The following is a 27405-nucleotide window of genomic DNA, read 5'->3' as shown; positions in this document are numbered from 1 at the left end:
CTATTTGCGCTTCAACGTGAGCCAGTTCGCACATTAGATTAACAATGTTTTTGGCGCACCAATTATTGTATGCACTGGTGCAGCGCCTTCTTCTTAGTGAGTGACCCTCTGTGTCTCTCTAAAGATTTCCCATTAAACACTAGATGTGAAACAAGGAGATAAATAGATTTACCAACAGGTTGGGAATCACAGCTGGGTATTTCACAATATTCCCATCGTGTTGCTTTGTCTGTGGTATAACACCAGGGCCTTGGCTCCCCATCAGGATTTCTGCAATAGTTCTTTTCTAGATTCCTAAAAAAATATTTTGGTTTAAAAAAATATATCAGTATGTCACCACTAACATAAAAAAAAAAATATGCAGATCCAATGAAAGGTTTGAATTGATCAACCGATTAGCCTCCTACCCTTACAGACTTTCATTATTATTTTTTCTCCATTCTCTGGTGTTGATTCTCAATCATAACTTCCCCATTTAATGACTATGTTCCACACTGTACTTCTGTCTTATGTTCTGGCACAATCCCTGCGTTACTAGATTTTACCACTGATTATTACTTTGCCTAATGACTGATACCGTAACCTGTTTATCTACCTCCCTCTTGCCATAATGGACCTTATATTGTCTACTGTTTAAATTATTATCCTTAACTAGAGGCTCTGGTGAAGAACAGGTAGATGCAGAGCCTACACCTTCAAGAGAAAATATCTTCCAGCTTCAGCCATACTATTTTATCTGCATGGATCATGCAGACAAAAGCCTCACAGAAAGATGTTGAAGTATACGAGTGTCTGTACTTCAGAACTCCCCTTTTCTTTAAAAATGTTCGATAATTTTCAACACAGTCTCCATCGTTGTTATATAATTGTAGCGATATCCGCGCAGAAGCCGCTTGAATATTGTTGGTTCCTTACTCTGCCTCTTCAACCCCAAAAACAGACCCAACCCCACTGGCACACCTGGATGTAATGTAGTGTAGATAACACAGTAAAAGGATACAGTTTATAGTGAAAACAGTACTGCATACTCTCTTAAAGAAAAAAGGAACAACAGTCATAATAATATTGAGCCATAAAATAAATAGGCATTGATAGAACAAAGAGCAAAAGTGCTGAGGCACAATGTAAGATCAAATTTGTCTGCTTTCAGGGGAGTCCTTTAAATGAAATAACCCCCGAGAGCAGAGATAAACACACGAGAATAACAGGTTAGAAATATAGTGGTACTTCCACAAACATTTGATAACCTCAGCTAAATTGGGCTATACGAGTCCAGGCAGGCGGAGGGTAGAGGAATGACCTTGTTTTAGTCTGTCAGCCTATCTCCCTTCTTCACCCCAGCACCACAGTCCCAGCAGGGCCGCTTAATCACAATACTTGACCCAGTGCACTGAATCAACCGCCAGTGTGGATTCACCTATAAATGACTTGTCCTGAACACAGATGGGGCCCTTAAGATCTTGAGTTACTTTAAGATGGTGCACTTTTTGATCTCCTGTAATGGTGTGAATACAGTACATCCAAAAAGGCTTGACAGGCAACCAGTATTGTAATCCTATGGGATAGTAGACAAGTGTTTTCACTGCCTGACAGAGTATAACAGCATCACAGTTCCATGTGACTAAGGAAGGCAAGGCAACAAAGATAATTCAGAGTTCTGGTTTAGGAAGGATTTGGGTGAGAGCTTGCTCACCAACTCCTGTGTCCAAAGCCCACAGGGGAAGATACTGTGATACCAGTCCTTGCAAGTGCCCGACTGACACCTGCTCATTGGGACATCGCATGCTGATTGGGATGCCTGGGGGTGCACTCTGAGTCCTCCTTTAACCCCCGATACCTGCCGCCAATTCCCTGACTGCAGAAGGCACAATCCCCCAGATCTAAGGTTGCAGACCTCTGTCCCCATGTCCTGGCTCTCCCATGAATGAATGAATGAATGACTTGTATAGCGCTGCAAGTGTGAACTGAATAGTCTCAAGGCACTTGAGCCTTTGCATAAGCCTCTGAGGTAAAACTTCTCTCATGCAGCGGTGCATCTTGGGAGGTGTAGGTATTTGCGTGTTGGTTTCAATCAAGCAGTCTGTGCTGGGAACTCCATCTCTCAGAGTTCTTTGCATCTCCTCCAGTCCCCCCTTGATTGGCTATTTTGACTGCCTATGAAGAATTAGGGGAACAGGCAGAATGGGCTGTCTTGCTTGTGAGCAAGTCTGTGAGAAGAAAAAGGGAGAGGGGAAGTCCCTTGTGCAGAGCTGACAAGCTGTGTTTCTTTTCATTGAGAGTCTCAGCCAGCTTGGCAATGTAATGAGGATGCATAGCTACCACTGCATCATTTTTAGGAAACTTGCAGTATGCATCTACAGGCATACCCCACTTTTAAGTACACAATGGGGTTTATTTACTAAAGCTGGAAAGTGCAAAATCAGCCTCACTTCTGCATAGAAACCAATGAGCTTCCAGGTTTTATTACCAAAGCTTAATTGAACAAGCTGGGATTAGAAGCTCTTCGGTTTCTTTGCAGAAGGGAGCCTGATTTTGCACTTCCCAGCTTTAGTAAATAAACCCCATTGTGTACTTAAAGTGAGGTATGCCTGTACTGTATTTCTTGCTGCAATTGTTTAAAATGTTAAAAAAATGAGTTAACACTACAACACATTAGCTTTTCTAAAAAACTTAATTAAAATGACACTGCAGGCTGAAACTCTGCACAGTATCTCCCACCTGGTATAGTATTAAGAAACAAGAATCTCTCTGTCCATGTTATGTGAAATACCGTATTTATCAGCATATAACACACTTTTTTCACCTGAAAATAGAGGACAAATCACGGGTGCGTGTTATATGCCAATAGTGTAACTCAAAGTGGAAGGAGGGGGTGGAACGCCACCGGAATTCACAGAGCCGTCATCTCCTGTTTACTCGGCTCTCACGTTCCACACACAGTCCCGCCTCCACCACTGGCTTTGGAACAGTTTTCTGCCTATCACATGAGCTGCTCCAATGCTGATGGCGGAGGCGGGACTGTGTATGTGACTGCGGACTGAGAGCCGAGTAAACAGGAGATAACGGCTCGGTGATTTCCTGCACTGCATTGAGGAGAGATGGTGAGGCTGCAGATAGACATTAATCAGACCGCTGCAGTGATGGGAGATGGGCTGCAGATGGGCGCAGATCTGGCTGCAGATGGGCACAAATCAGGCTGCACATGGGCACAGATCAAACTGCAGATGGGCACAGATCAGACTGCATTGAAGCTGCAGATGAGCATAGATCACACTGTATTGAAGCTACAGAAGGGCACAGATCAGGCTGCATTGAGGTTGCAGATGGGCACTAATCAGGCTACATTGATGGGCACTGACCATTATTTTGCATCAAAGTGGTTTATTTAAAAAAAATGTTTTTTTCCTAAAACTTCCATCTTAAATTGAAGGTGTGTGTTATATGCCGATAAATACGTTATAAAAAAACTCTCCAAAAATAGATGTTAAATAGCCACAGAAAATGTTTCTGTAATGCCACATCCACATGATCAGACTATCTGGCGGACAATCCGCCGGACTTTGCAGCGGAGGTCCGCCGGACTTTCTGAACGAACTGACTTGCCCACACACACCCACACACGACCGGACTTTTCCGGCGGACTAGGTCCGGCGGGAACTTCCGCCGGACTTTTGGCGGAGTTCCGCCGGACTTTCCAAATGAGTGGACTTGCCCACACATGTAGTAAAGTCCGTTCATTTTGAACGGGACTCCAGGTAGACGGGGCTAGCGAAGGAAGTCAATGTCGCCGCCTCCATCGGAGAGATTGACACCTTGTGAGCCCCATCGCCTGGTATGGATTTAAAGGGGAACCCCTTCGCCGAAAAAACAGTGTGGGGGTCCCCCAAAGTCCATACCAGACCCTTATCCTTATCCCCAGATACTGGCCCCCCACCCTATGTGAATGAGTATGGGGTACGATGTACCCCTACCCATTCACCTGGGGGGAAAAAATGTACATAAAAAACACACAACACAGGTTTTAAAAGTAGTTTATTAGTCAGGTCAGGGGTCTTCTCTTATACTAGCGGAGGAGCCCGGCTTTCTCCTTAGTCGCCACCGTCTGGGGGTCTTGTCCCGCTCTTCAGTTCTTCTGCCGGGCCTCCGCTATCTTCTTCCAGCTCTTTTACTAGGGTTGGTTCTTCTTTCTTCTTTTCAACGCTCTCTCCAGCTGTAATGACAGGGATTCGTTGCGCGGCGACTTATATAGGCATAAGGGGCGGGGTCACCGGGTGATGTCACATGGTGACCCCGTCCCTTATGACGTCACCGTCCCAGCATCCCCCAGGATGTCATGCTTTTTTTCTATTACAAGGGATGTTTATGATGTCACAGTCCCGGGGATGCTGGAACTGTGACATGATAAGGGGCGGGGTCACCATGTGATGGGGGCTCACGAGGTGTCAATCTCGCCGATGGAGGCGGCGACATTGACTTCCTTCACTGGTCCCGTCTACCTGGAGTCACGTTCAAAATGAACAGACTTTACTCCGTGTGTTGGCAAGTCCGTTCATTTGAAAATTCCGGTGGAATAGCACACAAACGGGCGGATTGTCCGCCGGACTGCCGAGTTCAGCTTACAATTTTGAGTCAAAACTTCTTTCTAAGTTTGCCGGACTTTTGGGAAGAAAAAGTCAGCCGGAGCCCACTCACGGTCGAAGACTAAGTCCGCCAGATAGTCCGATCGTGTGTACGCGGCATAACAGTGATTAACTTAATGACCAGACACAGGGGAAAAGCAAAACCTAGCCATTGGTTCCTCGTGTTTAACCAGGTTGTATTAGGGAAAATATTATTGTCCATAGTGTCGTAGCACTGAGATTTGTGGCAAAGATATAGATAAACAGTGGCAGCTGGTGCTCAATACTTTGGGGTTGGCAGCAAACCAACGCCACCCGCCCCGGTGATCGCCAGCACCACCAATCACCCACCCCCCCTCCGGCGGGAGACACAGTGAGGGGGGGCATTACCCTCCCAGAGGAGACAGACATGAAGCCAAAGATCACCACCACCACCAACCCCCTCGGCTGGAGATGGACAGACGGACAGACGGGAAGGTACAGGGCCTCCTTACCTTAGGAGGCAGATGATGAGTCCACCTGGGATGACACTGTTATCTCCCCTACTGCTCCCTTCACTAACCGAGTGTTGGATGTGGCTACGGGTGAGCCGTCCATGGAGACCTCCCTCTAGGGCCATTCCTTCTCCTCCCAGCTGGACAGGAAGTGGGTCTGAGACTCCCTGGCCTATTGAGTCTCAGGCACCCACGGCCACTTCCTGATTGGCCAGGAGGAGAATCAGGAAGACAATAGCAAATATAAATTTGCTATTGTCACACAAGTGGGTGGGTTCGGGATGCAGTGCTCTGCACCCCAAGCCCACCCTTTTTTGAAGCCAATTAGAACCTCAGGCTCTAATCATGTGCTTAAAATACCCCATTGGAATCCATGCGTTCATGTGGCACCCTGCGTGTAGATTAGGGGCTGGGCGCATGGATTAGGGAGACGAGAGAGGGAGGATAAGAGAGACAAAGGATGCACATGAGCATGCGTGGGAGTGACAGCATAACAGACCGGCTAAGGCACATGACCGAAGGCATAGAAGCCGGAAAGAAGACCTGGTGAAGATGGAAAAGCCCGGGACCCGCCGGATTGATCACAGCGCAGGTCTGGATGGCTCAGTCTGACAGGTAAGTGTACCCTAATGTGCTAATATGCTGTGCATACTTGTACATTATGGCATAACGTACCTCAGAACCTCTAACAAGTAGTAATGTTAACAAAGCTTACTAACGATTTAATATCACATCCCTGAAACCATAGGTCCTAGGAGCCCCAAAGGTCTTTGGCTACCTACACCCCCCCCCCCATATTTGGGGTCTCTATGACCCTCAAAGCTCAATCATGTTTTTTTTTGTGCATTTACTTTTGGCAAATGGGCCTATCTTAAGGTAAGGGACCTGGAGCTGCAGGTCCAATAGTCCCTATGTTTATCTGGCCCTGGTTGGGGGTGACATTTTAAAGCAGCCTCTCTCAACCAGGGTGCTGTCTGAGTTCAGCAGGGGTGCCCTGATATCCTGATAAAAAAAGGCATTTACATCAGACCGAGCTCCTGTTCCTCTGCCGAACTGTACATCAGCACAGTAGGCGCAGGTCCAGATTAACATAGGGGCTATTGGAGCTGCAGCTCCAGGCCCCTTTCTCAAGATAGGCCCATTTGCCCAAAAAAAAAAAAAAAAAAAAAAAAGATTGACTTTGAGGATTGTAGCTCGGCGATCAAGAGTCACAGAGACCCCACATTTGGGGGGTAGGTAGCTAAAGACCCACTCCATCACTGGTTAAAATATGGGGCTGCCATCATCTATGGTTCCGGAGATACGGGGCTCCTTGCACAGCCTGTCAGAAGCTACATACAGACCGGCCAGTTTAAATACAAGCTGGAACACTCTGCAGCAGACTGAGAGGATGAACTCATAGAGCTTATAATAATTATTTGTATATTACTTATGATAATTAACCCCTTGCCACCCAGGCCCATTCTGAAACTTCTCTCCTACATGTAAAAATCATCTTTTTTTTTATGCTAGAAAATTACTCAGAACCCTCAAACATTATATATTGTTTTAGCAGACACCCTATGGAATAAAATGGTGGTCTTTGCAACTTTTTATGTTACACGATATTTGCGCAGCAATTTTTCTAACTTTTTTTTGGAAAGAAACTGTTTCATTCATAAAAAAAAAAACACTAAAGTTAGCACGATTTTGCTTTACATTTTTTTACAGGTTACATGTTTAGAGTTACAGAGGAGGTCTAGTGCTAGAATTATTGCTCTCGCTCTAACGATCGTGGCGTATGTAACCTTTGTGTATCCGGCTCTGATACTAACCAGTGCCTACCCAGGGACTGACTAGTATCTCTCCCCAGCCTTTCCCGACACACCCTCTCACCTGCTGACCTGTGAATGGGGCAATCACTCCTGCAGTGTAATTGTGTTCTGCCAGTGAATACAATGATTAGTGTTGCTAACTATAGCTGGCAGCACTGATTGTTTTGGGGAAAGCCTGACAGGCTGGTTGTACTCAAGTCGGTTAATAGGTTGACTTGTGTAAAACCAGCTAGCCCATACATAGATCGACAATGGCTGGTCTCTGCTTAATATGTCTGGCCCACTTAACCACTACGCAGTCCCTAAACATCCTTCCACAAACCTTTACATTTTCCTTCCCAGATTACTTCATCCTCCTCTCCTATACATAGTGCCCACTGTCATACTCTCCACACTTCTCTCCTATACATAGTGCCCACTGTCATACTCTCCACACTTCTCTCCTATACATAGTGCCCACTGTCATACTCTCCACACTTCTCTCCTATACATAGTACCCACTGGCATACTCTCCACACTTCTCTCCTATACATAGTGCCCACTGTCATACTCTCCACACTTCTCTCATATACATAGTGCCCACTGTCATACTCTCTACACTTCTCTCCTATACATAGTGCCCGCTGTCATACTCTCCACACTTCTCTCCTATACATAACGCCCGCTGTCATATCCTACACACTCCTCCTCTCTTGTACATAGTGCCCGCTGTCATACATTTCTCTCCTATACATAGTGCCCACTGTCATACCGCCAACACTCCTCTCCTATGCATAGTGCCCACTGTCATACCCTCCACACTCCTCTCCTGTACATACTACTCACTGTCATACCCTCCATACTCCTCTCCTATACATAGTGCCCACTGTCATACCTCCAACACTTCTCTCCTATACATAGCGCGACTGTCATAATCTCCACACTCCTCTCCTTTACATACTACTCACTGTCATACCCTCCATACTCCTCTCCTATACATAGTGCCCACTGTCATACTCTCCACACTCCTCTCCTGTACATACTACCCACTGTCATACCCTCCATACTCCTCTCCTATACATAGTGCCCACGTCATACCCTCCCTCCACACTCTTCTCCTGTAATTACTGCTTACTGTCCTACTCTCCACACTTCTCTCCTATACATAGTGCCTACTGTCATGCCCTCCACACTCCTGCACATATTGTTCACTGTCATACCCTCCACACTCTTCTCTTATACATAGTGCCCAATGTCATACCATCTACACTAATGTGCTGTGCATACTGCCCACTGTCATACCTTCACACTCCTCTCCTGTACATAGTGCCCACTGTCATACCCTTCACACTCCTCTCCTGTACATAGTGCCCACTGTTAGACCCTCCACATTCCTCTCCCTCACCTGCACATACTTCCCACTTTTATACCATCCATACTCCTCCCCTATGCCTCTTACCCACAAAAACTGTTCTTTAAAATTATACTGAATATCCTCAATGTTACCAGCTCTAGAATGGGCACTTTTGTCAGTTCAACTAAAGGAAATCTCACAGTCCTCATATTTGTTCTGCCCCATTATTAGTACTTATTTCGTTTTGTAATTACTATTGTGATGTATAGAGGAACACGGGGGATGTCAGCTACTCTAAATATAGCACTTGTAAAAAAAAAGCGTCCCTGAAAATATTTTTGAAATGTTGACAACTATGCACTTAGGTACTGCCCAAGGGCCACAGGGTCAGTAGGGGGCCCCATGAGAGGCTCCTGTGATATTAAAGCGGTAGTAAACTTTTCTAACATTACTACTTTTTAGAGGCCCTGGGGTAGGTTATGCCATAATGTACAAGTATGCCCAGCATATTAGCACATTAGGGTACACTTAAATTGTCAGACTGAGCCCTCCAGTGCTGTGCTGTGATCAGTCCAGCGGGGCCCGGGCACTTCCATCTTCACCCGGTCTTCCTTCTGGGTTCTGTGCCTTCGGTCACTTGCCTTGGCCAGGCTGCGTTGATGTCATTCCCACACATGCTCATGTGCATCCTCTCTCTCCCATCCCCCCTTTCTCTCTCATCCTCCCTCCCTTACCCCTCACACCCTATTTCATCCCCTTTCTCTGTCTCTTTTTTATTCTCTCTCTCTCTCTCTCTCTCTCTCTCATTCTCCCTCTCTCTCTTTAATTTTATTTGTTATCACAAAAAATAGTTAGCATTTTTATTTATTTATTGTTTATAAAAGGCCCCACCAAAATCCTCAGCACCAGGCCCATGATGTTCTTAATCTGGCCCTGAGTAGGCGCTTGATAAGGACAATGAATTGCAGTCAGGAAAGTGAAAGTAGTGAAAGGGCGGTCTTCCCAAGTCCTTAGCTTTCCACCCCTCCCTACAGTGCACAGTACACGGCCGTGTATGTGCAGGTATAGTATTGAAATTTTCTAACAAGTGTGTGTGTGTGTGTGTGTGTGTGTGTGTATGGATGGAAGTTTGCCTATGTATGCAAGTATATATGTATGGGAGCAGGGCTGGTGCTACCACTAGGCAAACTAGGCAGCCACCTAGGACGCACTGCTGCCTAGGGCACCCGGGCTACTGGTGTTTCTACTCTCTTCTCTTTGCAGCAAGCAACGAAGTCTCAGCATCAGCAGAGCAGCCACCGCTCTGTTCGCACATAGTGTCAGAGGCACAGCGGCGGAGGACTGTGTCTGTGTCCCGACTCCTGAATGAAGGGAAGCAAGCAAGCATTTATTGATGGGCACTGGTAAATTGCATTGATGGACACTGGTAGGCTGCATTGATTGGCACTGGGAGGCTGCATTTGATGGGTGTCGGTGGGGCTCCATTTGATGGGTACTGGTGGAGCTGCATTTGATGGGTGCTGGTGGGGCTGCATTTGATGGGTGCTGGTGGGGCTGCATTTGATGGGTGCTGGTGGGGCTGCATTTGATGGGTGCTGGTGGGGCTGCATTTGATGGGTGCTGGTAGGGCTGCATTTGATGGGTGCTGGTGGGGCTGCATTTGATGGTCACTGGTGAGGCTGCATTGATGGGCACTGGTGAGGCTGCATTGATGGGCACTGGTGAGGCTGCATTGATGGGCACTGGTGAGGCTGCATTGATGGGCATATGGGATATACATGGGCAGGGCAAATGGGGTGGAGTCAGGGGTGGAGACAAGGGGGGACTGCAAAATGAGCTTTAGCCTAGGGTGTCAAAAATCCTTGCACCAGCCCTGTATGGGAGTATACTTCCACCAGTGGCTACAGAATGTATATGCCCCTAGCTGCTGCCTCTGCAGCTAAAGTGGGAGCAGCTGGGGATGGTAAAAAAAAGACTCAACTGCATGGTTTTACCACCCTCAACCCCATGTGTGAACAAGCCCTTGGTTCACATCTGTGTGGCTGCCTGCAGCCTGTAGGCCAGCTTATTCATTTTAATGGCCTGTCCTACCTGCAGAAACACAGGAAAAGTAGCCCTTCACCCCTTTTTTTTAAAAAAAAAATTGCGTTGCAGCGAAAAAGCACCGCATTTGCCAATGCGTGGGGGTACCGTTAAGAATTAGTGGAAACCCTGTGCATTTAGTATAGGTCAATGCATTTGTCTTTGTGTCAGGAACTCACACAGTTTTGCACATATTCCCTGAGGCTGGGTTCACACTTATACTACATGGCAGTCATACAACTAGCATCCTACTTTGCTCTGCAGTCCTGCATTAGTCCTACAGCCATCCGACTTCAATGAACAGGGATCCGACTTTTATCCCCGACAATACCAGGCACTGTGTCTAGTATTAATCTTTAAAAAAAAATAAAAAAAAATAAAAAACAGGTCCCCCCTCCAATGGCATACCAGGCCCTTTAGTCTGGTATGGATTTTCAGGGGAACCCCCACACCAAAAAAACAGCGTTTGATCCCCCCCAAAATACCCCCACCCCAAAGCACCCTGTCCTCATGCTGATGAGGACAAGGGCCTCTTTCCGACAACCCTGGTTGTTGGTTGTCAGGGTCTGCGGACGGTGGCTTATCGGAATCTGGAAGCCCCCTTTAACAAGGAGGCCCCCAGATTCCGGCCCCCCATCCTATGTGAATGAGTATGGGGTACATTGTACCCCTACCTATTCACCTAAAAAAAAAAATGTCAAAAATAAAACACATTACACAGGTTTTTAAAGTAATTTATTAATGCCGCTCCGTTGTCTCTTCTGATTTCTTCTCCCCTCTCCGGCTCTTTTGCCTCCTCCGCTGACATCTTCTGCCTCTGTCGGCTCTCATCCCCTCTCCAGGTCTTCTCCACTCTCCGCTGATGTCTTCAAGCCCTCTCCAATTCTTCTGCTTCTGTCCACTGTCTTCTCCCTCTGTTCTTCTTCCGATGCTGACTCAACACTCTCTCCCGCTCTAATGCATTACTTATATTGGCATGGGGTGGGGTCACCGGGTGATGCCATCTGCAGGGCCCGCCCCCTTATGATGTCACCATCGGGGCAGGAGGGGCTGTGACATCATAAGGGGCGGACCCTCTGGATGACATCACCCGGTGACCCTGCCCCATGCCAATATAAGTAATGGCACACCGTGTACCCAGCATTAGACCGGGAGAGAGTCAACATCGGAAGAAGAACAGAGGAAGGAGAAAGAGGAAAAGACAGTGGACAGAGGGAGAAAAAATGGACAGGGCTAGAAGACATCAGCGGAGAGCAGAAAGAAGCAGAGATGGGAGAAGAGCCAGCAGAGGCAGAAGACCTTAGCGGAGGAGACAGTAAAGCCGGAGAGTGGAGAAGAGATTGGAAGAGACAATGGAGCTGCGTTAATAAGTTACATTAAAAACATGCTGAGTGTGTGTTATTTTTGACATTTTTTTTAGGTGAATGGGTAGGGGTACAATGTACCCCATACTCATTCACATAGGATGGGGGGCTGTAATCTGGGGGCCCCCTTGTTAAAGGGGGCTTCCAGATTCTGATAAGCCCCCCACCCGCAGACCTTGACAACCAACAGCCAGGGTTGTCGGCAAGAGGCCCTTGTCCTCATTAACATGGGGACAAGGTGCTTTGGGGCCCCCCTACCCCAAAGCACCCACCCCCCCATGTTGAGGGCATGTGACCTGATACAGTTAAGGAGTGGGGGGGCTTGCTGGCCCCCACCCCCTTTCCTGACCTGCCAGGCTGCGTGCTTGGATAAGGCTCTGATATGGATTTTGGGGGGGGGGGACCCCACACCATTTTTTTTTAATTTGGCATGGAGTTCCCCTTTAAGATCATCAGAGCTCAAGTCGCATGCCAAAGTCGGATCAGTCAAGACGGCGATCCGACTTCAGTGATATTCAATGGGCTAAAGAAGGATCAAAGTCGGACCAAAAGAGTGCAGGTAGCATTTTCAAAGTCGGACCGACTTGTGTCAGACTAGTTAAGATGGCTCCCATAGGGAAACATTGATTTTCACATGTCATGCAACTTGAGTTCACAATGTCGGAGCGTTTGTTGTACCAGTGTGAACCCAAGCTTACACTGAATTCTAAATCAATGCCAACACAATGCACCTGACAGAGTGCTTTGTGTTACCACAACACGATGGTGTAAAGCCAGCCTTAAAGTGGTAGTATGGTCAATTTTTTAACTTTTACCTACAGGAAAGCCTATAATAAGGCTTACCTGTAGGTAAAAAAAATATCTCCTAAACCTGTACGGTTTAGGAGATATTCCCCTCAGTATGCGCCGCTGACTGCAGCGGCGCATGCGCACAAGGGGGTTCTCTCCGTGAAAATCCGGCAGCGCTCATGCGGCCGGACTGAAATCTCCCGCGCGCATGCGCGGGAGTGACGATATCGCGGCTCCGGCCACTCACAGCGCCGGAGCCGCGATACCCGGAAGAGACGCCGAGGGAGCATGTCGGCTCCCTCGGCGTGGATCGGGCCAGATGTCGGGGCCTCGTTCTAAGGTAAGTATTTCATAATGAGCTAGTATGCGGTGCATACTAGCTCATTATGCCTTTTGCTTTGCAGGTTTAAAAAAAAAAAAAAAATTGCGGGTTTACTACCGCTTTAAGATAGAGATCTGACTGCATCTCTGACCGTAACTTCTTTGCCAACTGACATATACTATGATATGTAAACAAATAAATCTCTTACTTGCAGGGGTAGTTATCTGTGGTTCTGGAATGCATGTGGGGTTCCTGAGCACTCCAAGCCTGACAAGTCTTTCCTGATGATGTGATAGCGATATTTCCTTGATATGACTCTCCTTTTCCAGACAAACATTGCAATCCAGGTGGTGACGGAGGAGGATTAGAGGCTTCAAGATGAAAAAAAAAAAAACCTTTAAAAAATGTTATGTAGTTTTATTAAATGTTTTCTCGTCATAAAATCATTGTGAATCTAAGTATTAATACAGTGCCTTGCAAAAATATTCACCCCCCAAACCCCCCCCCCCCCCCTTGCCATTTTTCCTGTTTTGTTGCCTCACAACCTGGAATTAACATGGATTGTTTGAGGATTTGCATCATTTAGTTTACAGAACATGCCCACAACTTTGAAGATGTTTTTTTTTGTTTGTTTATTGTGAAGCAAACAACAAATAGGACAAAATAACTGAAAAAGTCAATGTGCATAACTATTCACCCCCCTGAAGTCAATACTGTGTAGCGCCAACTTTTGTGGCTATCACAGCTCCAAACAAGATATTTAGGGGGCACATGCTGTCGCAGTAAGTGGGCTTAAAGCGGAGGTCCACCCTAAAGTGGACCTTCCGCTCATCGGAACCCTCCCCCCCTCCGGCGCCACAATTGGCACCTTTCAGGGGGAGGGGGGGCAGGTACCTGTACAGTACAGGTATCTGCACCCACTTCCGGGATAGCTCTCTGCGGAAAGGGCCGTAGATTACGCCCCTTTTTGAAAGTCCCCCGCTGCCTGCTGGGAAACACACAGATCCCAGAGGCAGCGGGGACCGTCCTTATTGCGCAGCGCGACTCGCGCATGCGCAGTAGGGAACCGGGAAATGAAGCCGAAAGGCTCCACTTCCTGATTCCCATACCCAAGATGGCGGCGGCAGCACCCAAGAGACGATCGAGAGATCGGCTTCGGGTGCCGACATCGCGGGTGCGCTGGACAGGTAAGTGTCACTATTTTAAAAGTCAGCAGCTGCAGTATTTGTAGCTGCTGGCTTTTAAAAAAAAAAAAACACGGAATCCCCGGCGGACTCCCGCTTTAAGCACCATATAGCAATATGGTGTGACTGAATCCCCATATTTTTTGAAAATGTTTAGGTGTTTTAACCATTTCCCGACCGGCGCACGCTGATGTGCATTGGCAGAATGGCACGGACAGGCAAATGGGCGTACAGGTACGTCCCTTTAAATTTGCCACCATGCCATCGCGATCGTCTCGGGAGGAAGAACGAGGAGATGCTAAAGTAAACAAGCATTTCCCTGTTCTGCCTGGCAACAGTGTCACTGATCTCTGCTCCCTGTGATTGGATCAGAGATCAGTGATGTGTAAAACACAGCCACACCCCCAACGTAAGCAACACTCCCCTAGGACACACTTAAACCCTACACTGCCACCTAGTGGTTAACCCCATTCACTGCCAGTGTCATTTACACAGGAATCAGTGCATTTGTATAGCACTGATTGCTCTATAAATGACAATGGTCCCAAAAATGTGTCAAAAATGTCTGATGTGTCCGCCATAATGTCGCAGTCACAATAAAAATCTCCGATTGCTGCCATTACTAGTAAAAAAAAAAAGAATATTAATAAAAATGCCATAAAACTATCCCCTACTTTGTAAACGCTATAACTTTTACGTAAATGAATCAATCGCTTTTGGGTTTTTTTTTTTTACCAAAAATATGTAGAAGAATACGTATCGGACTAAACTGAGGGAAACATTTTTTTTTTTTTTTTTTTTTTACACATTTTTGGGGGATATTTGTTATAGCAAAAAGTTAAAAATAATGTGTTTTTTTTCAAAATTGTGCCTCTTTTTTGTTTATAGCGCAAAAAATAAAAACCACAGGGGTGATCAAATACCACCAAAAGAAAGCTCTATTTGTGGGAAAAAAAGGACTTACATTTTGTTTGGGAGCCACATCGCATGAACGCGCAATTGTCAGTTAAAGCGACGCAGTGCCGAATCACAAAAAGTGGTCTCGTCTTTGGCCAGCAAAATGGTCCTGTCTGAAAGTGGTTAAATAGCCTTGCAAGAGGTAAATGTCTTTTTTGCTTGTGTGTGCTCTAATATTTTATTCTATCACAACTCCAAGTCGCTTTGGATAAGTCTCTATGAGCTTGCCACACCTTACCACTGGGATTTTTGCCCATTCCTCCTTGCAAAACAGCTGCAGGTCAAGTTGGATGGTTTACAGTTGTGAACAGCAATTGTTAAGTCTGACCACATATTTTCTATTGGATTGAGGTCTGGGCTTTGACTAGGCCATTCCAACACATTTACCTGTTTCCCCTTAAACCACTTAAGTGTTGTTTTAGCAGCGTGTTTGGGGTCATTGTCCTACTGGAAGGTGAACCTCCATCCTAGCCTCAAATCACACACAGAGTGGTACAGGTTTTTCTCAAGAATATCCCTGTATTTAGCACCATCCATCTTTCTGTCAACTCTGACCAGTTTCCCAGTCCCGACTGATGAAAAACCCCATAGCATGATACTGCCACCACCATGTTTCACTGTGGGGATGGTGTTCTTTGTTGATGTGATGTGTTGGGTTTGCGCCAGACATAGCGTTTTCTTTGATGGCCAAAAAGTAACATTTTAGTCTCATCAGACCAGAGCACCTTCTTCCATACATTTTGTGAGTCTCCCACATGCCTTTTTCGCAAACTCAAAACATGCCATTTTGTTTTTTTGCTGAAAGTAATGGCTTTCTTCTGACCACCCTGCCATAAAGCCCAACTCTATGGAGCGTACGGCTTATTGTCATCCTATGTACAGATATTCCAGTCTCTGATGTGGAACTATGCAGCTCCTCCAGGGTTACCTTAGGTCTCTTTGCTGCCTCTCTAAATAAATGCCCTCCTTGCGCGGTCCGTGAGTTTCGGTGTGTGGCCGTCTCTTTGGCAGGTCTGCTGTTGTGCCATGTTTTTTCTATTTCTTTATGATGGATTTGATGGTGATGGTGGTCCTAGGGATCAGCAAAGATTTGAATATTTTTTTATACCCTAACCCAGTGGTCATCAACCCTTTCCTCAGGGCCCACTAACAGGCTGGGTTTTATGTATTACCTTGGGGAGATGCAGACTACAATACTGCAATCACTGAGCAGCAAATGATATCACCTGTGATGTATTTCAGTTATCTTGCAAACCTGGCCTGTTAGTGGGCCCTGAGGACAGGGTTGATGACCACTGCCCTAACCTGACTTGTACCTTAACAATTTTGCCCCTTACTTGTTTGGAGAGTTCCTTGGTCTCCCTGGCAGTGTTTGGTTAGTGGTGCCTCTTGCTTAGGTGTGTCAGCCTCTGGGACCTTTCAAAAAGGTGTGTATATGTAATGACAGATCATGTGATACTTAGATTGCACACAGCCAAGGGGGGTGAATACTTTTGCAAAGCACTGTATATGCAGAGGGGTGGCGGTGGACATGGTATACTTGGATTTTGCAAAAGCGTTCGATACAGTTCCGCACACACGACTCATGTGTAAGGTAAAGTCTTATGTCTCTTTTCAACCTGACTAACTATGTAACTATGTAATATGTGATGGCAAAAAAAGCCAATGTTTTTTGGAATCTAAGCAAAAAATTGCAAACTATCTCTCACTGAATAAAATAGGTCAGCTTAACAAAAAATGTAATATACCGTATAGGTTTCAATTATGTGTGATGGCTGCATTAGTTTTTTTTTGTCACCTGGTAATCTTCCAGCTAACAATTTTCCTGTCCTCACTGAGTGTATTGTATATATGAAGGAGCAGTGTTGTCTCCCTTGCCTGTTCTGCCCATTCAGACTGATAAAGGTGGTTCTTCTTCTCAATTACATACAGTGCATCCGGAAAGTATCCACAGTGCTTCCCTTTTTCCACATTTTGTTATGTTACAGCCTTTTCCCAAAATTAATTACATTCGTTATTTTCTTTTAAACTCTACAAACAATTCCCCCATAATGACAATGTGAAAGATGTTTGTTTGAAATCTTTGTAAATTTATTAAAAATCACATGTACATAAATATTCACAGCCTTTGCTCAATACTTTGTTGACGCACCTTTGGCACCAATTACAGAGTCAAGTCTTTTTGAGTACAATGCTACAAGCTTGGCACACCTATTTTTAGGCAATTTCTCCCATTTTTCTTTGCAGGATCTCTCAAGCTCCATTAGGTTGGATGGGGAGCGTCGGTGCACAGCCATTTTCAGATCTCTCTAGAGATGTTTAATCTAGTTCAAGTCTGAGCCACTCAAGGACATTTACAGAGTTGTCCTGTAGCCACTTCTTTGTTATCCTGGCTGTGCTTAGGGTCATTATCCTGTTGGAAGATGAACCTTCACCCCAGTCTGAGGTCCAGAGCACTCTGGAGCAGGTTTTCAGCAAGCATTTTTCTGTAAATATCTTTCGATCCTGACTAGTCTCCCAGTTCCTGCCACAGCATGATTCTGCCACCACCATGCTTCACTGCAGGGATGGTATTGGCCAAGTGATGAGCAGTGCCTGGTTTCCTCCAGACAGGAGGCTTACCATTCAGACCAAAGAGTTCAATCTTTGTTTAATCAGACCAGAGAATTTGGTTTTACATGGTCTGAGAGTCCTTCAGGTGCCTTTTGGAAAAATTCAGGCGGGCTGTCATGTGCCTTTTACTGAGCAGTGGCTTCCGTCTGGCCACTCTACCATACAGGCCTGATTAGAGGCGTGCTGCAGAGATAATTGTTGTTCTGGAATGTTCTCCTCTCTTCTCAGAGAGATACACTGGAGTTCTGTCAGAGTGACCATCGGGTTCTTGGTCACCTCCCTGACTAAGAACCTTCTCCCCTGATCGCTCAGTTTGGCTGTCCGGCCCGCTCTAAGAAGAGTCTTGGTGGTTCCAAACTTGAAGGAGGCAACTGTGCTCATTGGGAGCTCCAATTCTGCGGACATTTGTCTGTACCCTTCCCCAGATCTGTGCCTTGATACAATCCTGTCTCAGAGGTCTACAGACAATTCCTTGGACTTCATAGCTTGGGTTGTGCTCTGACATGCACTGTTAACTGTGGGACCTTATATAGACAGGTGTGTGCCTTTCCAAATCATGTCCAGTCAACTGAATTTACCACAGGTGGACTCCGATCAAGTAGAAACATTTTGAGTGTCATGACAAATGCTGTGAATATTTATGTACATGTGATTTTTTTTATTTTTAATAAATTTGAAAAGATTTCAAACAAACTTCTTTCACATTGTCATTATGGTGTATTGTTTGTAGAATTTTGAGGAAAATAATGAATTTCATCCATTTTGTAATAATGCTGTAACATAACAAAATGTGTAAAAAGTAAAGTGCTGTGAATACTTTCCAGATGCACTGTAGGTGGAAGGAATTTTTTTTACCAGAAGCCCATAAAAGATAGTTAGGTCTGCTGCTAACCTTATTCAAGATTTCAGTTTAGTCTGCTGGAAGTTATTATAACTCAAGATCTATGGCAAGATCAACAGGTAACTTTCTGTAGTAGAGGAAGAGTTTTGACCCTGAATAAAGAAAACAAATGCAGCCATCAGATCTAAGAATATGTAAACTGGAATATATTCCAATTTAGTTTTTTGGTTTAGATATGCTTTAACCACTTGAGTCCTGGGTGCCATTTTAAAATTGAGCAAGTACAGCGGTTATTTCTCGCAGTGCCATTTTAAAATAGCACCCAGATTGAGTGGTTCCTTCAGGTACCTCTGGCTGACAGCTAGGGTCCAGAGACAGCTGGGATCCAGCGCTAAACCCAGGAGCTGAAACTTTGGTAAAATTGGGTATTGGGCTTCCGATCCTTAACAAATCTCTGAAAAGGTGTACTTTAAAAATAAATATCTATCCACATCTGCTATCAAATTGTGTCCCTATTTGCTTCCCCCAACCCCCCCCCCCCCCAAAAAGGACATCAATTGGGGGAAAATGTTCAGTAGAGCGCAGGTCTCAAGTAGAAAATGGTGGACATACTATAAAGACCATTCCATGATTTTTACACCTATGAGACTTACTTATAATATAGGTCAGCCTTTCCCAACCTTTTTAACACAAAGAAACCCTTGAAACAACATTCTAGTCTCATGCAAACCCCTACCAAACAAATAATATATCTACAACTCATATGGTGAATTAGTGTGATGGTCAGTGGGAAGAATGCTCCTTACACTTATGGTCATTAGAAAGAATTACCCCCTTACAGATAGCTAAAAAGATCAATTGTGTCAGTGGGAACTTATCTGAGAGGAGGAAATTGCTCATTGCTCAAGGAACCACTGGAGGAACCCTGGGTTGAGAAACCCTGATATAGGCAATCACTAACTGCTTCCAGAATTATTACATACAAATACAACTACTTTGCAGTTCCGAGGGTCCACCTAAAATGAATAATATTTTTTGTAAAAACACCGAAAACATTTTACCAAGCCCATGGCATTTCATTATAGTCATAATTTCTATGCAGCAAATGAATCACAGTGGTGATATAATAATGAAGATTTAGCAAAGTGAATTGTTCCTGTACAATAAATTTAAAGCATTTAAACTTCAGCACTCACTACAGCGTGGAACAACGCAGTGTTCCCACCGCTTGTCTGGGTTAGTAGTAAAGCACCATGGTCGTGGTTCTCCATCTGGATTCCGACAGTAATTCCTTATGAGATTTTTTTCTGGCATCCTGGAAACATAGGTACAATTATTAAGATCTGAGGCAAGTGAAGGCATTCACTCTTGTAATTATCTCTCAGCATAACATTAGCTATTGCCATGGGCGTCCGCAAATACGGGCAAGGTGGGGCAGTTGCCCCCCCCCTGGAATCATTAGGTGTTGTTGGCTACTTGGCGCTGTCTCCTGGCTGTGTGTTGTGTTTAATGTCCGCCGCGGCCACCACAGACTTTTTTCCTACATCTGAGACTGTCACTGTTTCTCTGCTGGCTGCTCTCTGCTGTTTTCACTGTCCAGTGTACACCGCTCTGCAGGTCAGCCTTTCCACTCCTCCTCTTCATTGATTGGCTGCCTGTGTAGTGTAGGTGTGTCACTCTCACTCACATCGTGTTGTTGCGGATCCGCCCACTCAAGCTGCTGACGAGCCGAGTGATATGCTGGCCTGACACTGGCAGTCTGTGAGCCGCCCAGCCCAGTTACTGTATATTCTGCTACCCATCTGTGCTGTGCCTGTGCATACCTAGGCAACAAGAACAGCAAGAAACCACAGGTAACATCAGCTAGCATGATCCCAGAACTCTCCACTCCCCCCGTTCACCCCCAAGTGCTTCCCTCCTGTTCTCCCCCAGTGCTCTCCACTCACCCCAGTGCTCTCCCCCTGTTCGCCCCCCCAACAGTGCTCTCCACTCCCCCCAGTGCTCTCCCCCTTGCCCCCCCCCCAGTGCTCTCCTCCACCACACTATCCTGCCCCCCCCCACAATTTTCTCCTCCCCTGTTCTTGCTGCCCCCCCCTGCTCTCCAGCTCTCCCCATCCTTCTCTAGCCACCATCCCAGTGCTCTCCCCCCCTGTTCCCCCCCAGTGCTCTCCATTCTGCCCAGTGCTACCCCCCCTGTTTTCCCCACCACAATGATCTCCACTCCCTCCAGTCCTCTCCCCTCCGTGCTCTCCCCCCGTTCTCCTCCCCAGTGCTCTCCCCCGTTCTCCCCCCAGTGCTCTCCCCCGTTCTCCCCCCAGTGCTCTCCCCCCCAGTGCTCTCCACTCCCTCCAGTGCTCTCCCCCCTGTTCTCCCCCCCAGTGCCCTCCATTCCCCCAGTGCTCTCCCCCAGTGCTCTCCCCCACTGTTATTTTTCCCCCCAGTGCTCTCCTTCCCCCCCAGTGCTCTCCTCTCCCCCCAGTGCTCTCCCCCTGTTCTTTCCCCCCCAGTGCTCTCCCCCCAGTGCTCTCCACTCCCCCAGTGCTCTTCCCCTGTTCTTTCTCCCCCCCCAGTGCTCTTCAGCTCTCCCCATCACTCTCCAGCCCCCACCCCAGTGCACTCCAGCCCCCCATTCTCCCCACCCTTGTTCTTCCTGTCCCCCTGGTGCTCTCCAGCCCCCCCAGTGCTCTCTACCCTCCGTGCTCTCCACTCCTGTTCTTTTTGGCTCCCCCAGCACTCTCCACTCCCCACCCCTGTACTCTCCACTCCCCCCTGCATTTTGCCCCCAGCCATGTGCTCTCCACCCCCCATAGTGCTCTCCAGTCCCCCGTGCTTTCCACCCCTGTTCTTTCTGGCCCCCACTGGTGCTCTCAAGCTCTCCCCCATTGCTCTCCACTCCCCCCTGCTCTTTGTACCCCCCAGTACTCTCCAGCCCCCATGCTCTCCACCCATGTTTTTCTGCCCCCCCCCAGTGCTCTTCACCACCCCACACTCTTAGCCCCCCCCCCCCCAGTGCTCTCAGCCTACCGTGCTCTCTACCCCTGTTCTTATTGGCCCCCCAGTGCTCTTAAGTCCCCCCCCAGCGCTCTCCGCTCCCCACCCCTGTGATCTCCACTCCCCCTCGCTCTTTGCCCCCACCCATGTGTGCTCCAACCCTGCCAGTACTCTTTGCTCCCCCTTCTCTCCAACTCCCACCCAGTGCTCTTCACTTCCCCAGGACCAGAGGGCAGGCTGACTGGGGCCGGAAAATGAGGACGGCTGAAGGTGCTGGTGGCCAGGGACCACTGCATCTCACAGCAGACAGATCCTCTGGAAGGAGCACCGTCCCCATACAAAATGAGAACAGACCCGGCCTGCTGCTGGCTGTCATGGATATCCTGCTGGCATGCAAGGTACCGTACCAACCATCAACAACACTCCTTCCCACAGACAGGGACTGCAGACTGGGACATGGGGCACAGGAGGGGCTGCAATGATGGGCACAGTGAGGTTGCATTCACGGCACAGTAAAGCTGCATTTGATGGACACAGTGAGGCTGCATTTGATGGACACAGTGAGGCTGCATTTGATGGACACAATGAGGATGCATTGGTGGGCACAGTGAGGCTGCATTGGTGGGCACAGTGAGGCTGCATTGGTGGGCACAGTGAGGCTGCATTTGATGGGCACTGATGAGGCTACATTGAGCTCTTGCATCAAGTCTGCAGTCTCTGACCATCTCCTGTAGCATGTCTGCAGTCTCTGAGGGAGTCTGGAGAGGAGTCAAGAGTGGGAGCACCGCTGGGATGGGGGTCATGGGAGAAGTCAGACTTGTGTGGACTGTGGACAGGAGACTATAGGATAAAACCAGAGCCACCAAGCTGGAGCCGACTGACTGGGCCCTGCACAGTGCACCTGAGAGGATGTCAGTGAAAGCACTGCCAGGCCAGTCGGGGGCGGGGAGTGACTGTTGTAAGGGGGGAGTGAATACGATAATGTAAGGGGCACTGATATAAAGGGTTTCCTCCTTATATTAGTAACCCACCCCCCTTACCTTAGAGTATTCTTTCTGCAGAAGGTGGTCCCCCCCACGTTCTGAGCTTCTGGGGTCCCCCTTGATGATTGATCACTTACCACTATTAACTGGAATTTGAATATATATATATATATGCATATATGTGTATATATATATATATATATAAAGCCCTATGTGATTTAATATCTATATATAATACTCTCTTTATCAAATGTGCTTTAAAATGTATGGTTTTCCCTTTCATGAACAAGAAAATAATTACGTTATGCTGTTGGGCTGGTATAATAATGCTGTGAGGCTGGTATGAAATTTTTTCCAGGGCTGGTTTTTGAAAGCATGGGAATCCGCAAGGTTACTCAGGTGGCTGCATACCAGGCCCATATAGCCTAGAGAATGTACATCTTTTTACATTGCAATACATCTGTTGTTGCCATATTTTTATCTTGATGAAAACAGCCTATACAGTGACAGTATGAGATAAAAATATGGCCACAACAGATGTATTGCAATGTAAAAAGATGTACATTCTCTAGGCTATATGGGCATGGAACACAGCTGCCAGAGTAAATTCCAATACAAAGTGAAGATGAATTATCTGTTATATAACACATATGTATTACCAGTGGAAAGATTTTCATGAGATTGTCGAAAAGGGGCGGAGCATGAGTGGCCTTAAAATGGTGCCCCCCCCTTGAAAAAAGTTCTGCGGACGCCCATGGCTATTGCGTAATAATTTAAACATAGTAATGGAAAATAAGCTTACAATGATAGGAGATAATTACAAAAGAGTATGTTGCATGTCAGCTTTTATTTCATCTCAATCAGTACTGGGTCGAAATGAATGTTTTTTTGCGTTGTTTATATGTTGATACACAATAGCTACTTGAAGTTGTGTTCTAAAAAGAGATAATCCTCTCAAAGCACTTGTGATTGAAGCAGAACACCCCCTGCAGCTATAATACATTAGCATGCAGCTCTGCACGCTGATATGAAAATCATCTTACATTCATTGGTTTTCATTACAAATACTGTGTTTCCAATTCCTGGTTGAGTGAGGCACTTGTGATGTAACCAGGACCTCACAGATACATTCTGGGAAGGCTACATTACCACCCCCCCCCCCCCCTCAAATGAGGTCCATTGCCACATGTTCCATGAGTCGGACTCAGAGTTCAAGAAAATAAAGGGAGATGGATTATTTAGGCCTTAAAGTAGAAGTCCAGTCTAACACTAAAATCCCTGCATCTACAGACATCCACAATCATGTGGATTTTGTGAACACAAGTGGAATTTTGAACTAAAGTGGAGAGTTAATAACCAGGAGTTGTGCTTTTGACTGCTTCTGCTTGCAAGTGTTGTTTTTGGGGGTGTTTTTATCTATTTTTTCCCCTCCTTTATTTGCTAGCAGTTTTTAAAAGACCTTTTTTTCTGACACTTTTTAAACAGCATTTTTTTTTTCTCTTTCTTCCTGCTAATTGAGGGGAGGGGTTAATTGTTCACAGGTGTATAAAGGTAGGTATAAAAGCTCCCCAAGGAGCTTGCTCCCTGTTGGTGGTTTGCATGTGGATTTTGTGAACACAAGTGGAATTTTGAACTAAAGTGGAGAGTTAATAACCAGGAGTTGTGCTTTTGACTGCTTCTGCTTGCAAGTGTTGTTTTTGGGGGTGTTTTTATCTATTTTTTCCCCTCCTTTATTTGCTAGCAGTTTTTAAAAGACCTTTTTTTCTGACACTTTTTAAACATACTTAGACAGAATAAAGGTGGATAAAGCACCTGGCCCTGATGGCATCCACCCACGGATCCTAAAAGAATTGAGCTCTGTAATTTCAGAGCCATTGTATCTAATTTTTAGGGACTCATTAATGACGGGAATAGTCCCACTGGATTGGCGCAGGGCGAACGTGGTGCCTATATTTAAAAAGGGATCAAAGTCTTTACCAAGTAACTATAGACCTGTTAGCTTAACTTCTATAGCTGGGAAGATACTGGTGCGTTTAATAAAAGACCACATCGACGAGTTCTTGCTGAACAAAAACACTTTAAGCAACAGACAACATGGATTCATGAAAGACAGAAGTTGTCAGACAAATCCGATTTCTTTTTATGAGGAGGTAAGTAAAACCTTGGACAGAGGGGTGGCGGTGGACGTGGTATACTTGGATTTTGCAAAAGCATTCGATACAGTTCCCCACACACGGCTCATGTGTAAGGTAAAGTCTACAGGTTTGGAAATATCAGTTTGTAAATGGATAGAAAATTGGCTAGAAGACAGAATTCAGAGAGTAGTGGTTAATGACTCTTACTCTGAATGGTCTAAGGTTATCAGTGGTGTACCCCAAGGTTCAGTGCTGGGACCCTTACTTTTTAACATCTTTATAAATGATATTGGGTCTGGGATCAAAAGTAATATTTCTGTCTTTGCAGATGACACCAAGATATGCAGTGGAATAACGTCTTTACAGGATGTCTCCAATTTACAAGCCGACCTCAATACACTGTCTAATTGGGCGACTATGTGGCAGATGAGGTTTAATGTTGATAAATGTAAAGTTATGCACTTGGGGCCTAAGAATATGCATGCATCATACATGCTAGGGGGAGTACAACTGGGGGAATCCATAGTGGAGAAGGATCTGGGGGTTTTGGTAGACCATAAGCTCAATAACAACATGCAATGCCAAGCTGCTGTTTGCAAAGCAAGCCAAGTCCTTTCTTGTATAAAGAGAGGTATGGACTCCAGAGAAAGAGATATAATTTTGCCCCTGTTCAAATCATTAGTAAGACCTCACCTGGAATATGCCGTTCAGTTTTGGGCACCAGTTCTCAAAAAGGATATCGGGGAACTGGAGAAAGTGCAGAGAAGGGCAACCAAACTGATAAGAGGCATGGAGGAACTCAGCTATGAGAAGAGATTAGAGGAACTAAATTTATTCACTCTTGAGAAGAGGAGATTAAGGGGGGATATGATCAACATGTTCAAATACATTAGGGGTCCATATAGTGAATTTGGTGTTGAGTTGTTCTCTGTACGGTCAACCCAGAGGACACGGGGGCACTCTTTACGTCTAGAGGAAGAGAGATTTCATCTTCAAGTACGGAAAGGTTTCTTCACAGTTAGAGCTGTGAAAATGTGGAATAGACTCCCGCCAGAGGTGGTTCTGGCCAGTTCAGTAGACTGCTTTAAGAAAGGCTTGGATACTTTCCTGATGGTACATAATATAACTAGGTACTAACATAGGTAAAGTTGATCCAGGGAAAATCCGATCGCCTGTTGGGGGATCAGGAAGGATTTTTTTTCCCCTGCTGTAGCAAATTGGCGCATGCTCTGCTGGGTTTTTTTTTCGCCTTCCTCTGGATCAATTGTGGGCATAAAATTGGGTATCTGGATTGTACGATTATTTTTTATTTTATTTATTTGTTTTTAAGGTTGAACTGGATGGACTTGTGTCTTTTTTCAACCTGACTAACTATGTAACTATGTAACTATGTAACTATGTAATCTAACACTAACCTATTTACCTTGTAAACAAGAAATCAGTATACATAACTTTTTTTAAAGCCGATATGGTCTCCAGTGGTGGAAGCTCTGTTGAAATTAATGGGGAGTGACGTCACCCATAGACTTAGTATGAGGTTTCTGTTGTTGGGTGTGTCCTCTGCACCCTACTCCATAACGAAGCCGCAGATGACAGCTTAGTGTTGGATCGGGTCGGATCAGCTTCAAAAATGGTACTGAATTCTTCATTACAGGGCTCCAGAACACTCTGATCAGCGCTCTCAGCCATTGGCTGAGGGCGCTGACCGGGAGTCGGTTGGCAGACCTTTCTCGGTCAAGCCCTTGTTGACAGAAGCAGGATGAACTCAAGTACACATGGCCGAATGTCGGTCAGTATCTATTGAACCAGACAATGCCACCCAACATTCTTCCCTGTGTACTAGGCTTTAGCCTAAAAAAAAAGAGCTGCAGATTGCAAAAGTTGGCTTTAAACAGCAGCTGATTGGCCTAAGGAATAGTGCTCTTATAGAGTGGTGAAATTCCTTGTTGACAGACAGTTATATGTAAATTTACCCTTATAGTTAACATATAATAAACATTTACTCACCTTCACATTGGCGAATGTTGCAAAATTCATATCTAATGTTGGGGTCTGTAGTGTAACACCAAGGTCCATTTGAATCTCCATCTGGATTTCTACAAAAATTTGCCTCAAGCCCAGCATTTGGAAACTTTTCAGGAGTAAAGCTGGGCAAGAAAAAAATCTATGTCATATTACAGAACCATAAAAAATGTAAAATGTGGTAAACATGTCATCATATGCTAATGTATTTGGGGAAATTAACTCTCAACTGGAGCTCAGCCAATCAGCCTTTCATTTTTCACTTTCTAAGAAGTATGAAAAAATATAGAAGCCAATTGGTTGCTTTATATCCCCACAGACAGAACCAGGTCAAGGGGGGGGGGGGGGGGGAGCAAAAGGGGCAGAACCCCCGGGCTCAATAGCTCAATAGGAGGGGAGGGGGGCACAGTGATGTGAACAGCACTGGCTTGAGTATGGTTAGTATTATACCCAGTACAACACAGTTTGCTGGTGAAGGTAGATTGATACTGTACAATATTGTCCACATAGTTATCCAAAATATCCCAAAAAAATGTAATATGCCTTAATTGTACCTTGTAAATATTGATGTGTGCTGCATTCCATATACCTCTGTACAAACCTTTGGCTCCTTTTTTCTACCTTCTTTTCACTGAATATTTTGCTGGCCAGCTTACTTAAAAGGTAACTCCACTTTCGTGGGGAAAAAATAGCAAATAAATATAAATAATATAGTGTATACAATTGCAATACAAGTCATATTGTAATTGAATGTTATTAAAATTACCTTTCGCTTTCAATCTGCAGCTCTGTAATTTTCTGAAAATGCAATGCAATATGTCTACCTGTACAATGTGTACAGAACACCCCCCAGAAACATAAT

At 45.7% G+C, this 27405-nt stretch overlaps 1 protein-coding gene across 1 annotated transcript in view; it reads right to left on the bottom strand.

Moving 5' to 3' along the window:
- LOC143986696 (plasminogen-like) overlaps window positions 1–27405 on the bottom strand; it is a 174111-nt gene that overhangs the window by 82632 nt on the left and 64074 nt on the right. The window contains exons 5-8 of the mRNA XM_077485104.1: window positions 26529–26668; window positions 19609–19755; window positions 13026–13188; window positions 173–294 (exon numbers count right to left, since the gene is read on the bottom strand). Of these exons, the coding sequence (XP_077341230.1) occupies window positions 173–294; window positions 13026–13188; window positions 19609–19755; window positions 26529–26668 (572 nt within the window). The remainder of the gene's footprint in view (window positions 1–172; window positions 295–13025; window positions 13189–19608; window positions 19756–26528; window positions 26669–27405) is intronic.

Source organism: Lithobates pipiens, unplaced genomic scaffold (assembly GCF_037356315.1).
Source record: "Lithobates pipiens isolate NorthernLeopardFrog02 unplaced genomic scaffold, aLitPip1_a1.2 Scaffold_18, whole genome shotgun sequence".
NCBI classification, from domain to species: Eukaryota; Metazoa; Chordata; class Amphibia; order Anura; family Ranidae; genus Lithobates; species Lithobates pipiens.
Note: the sequence above shows the minus strand (reverse complement) of the source record. Positions and strands in the feature narration are given on the sequence as shown.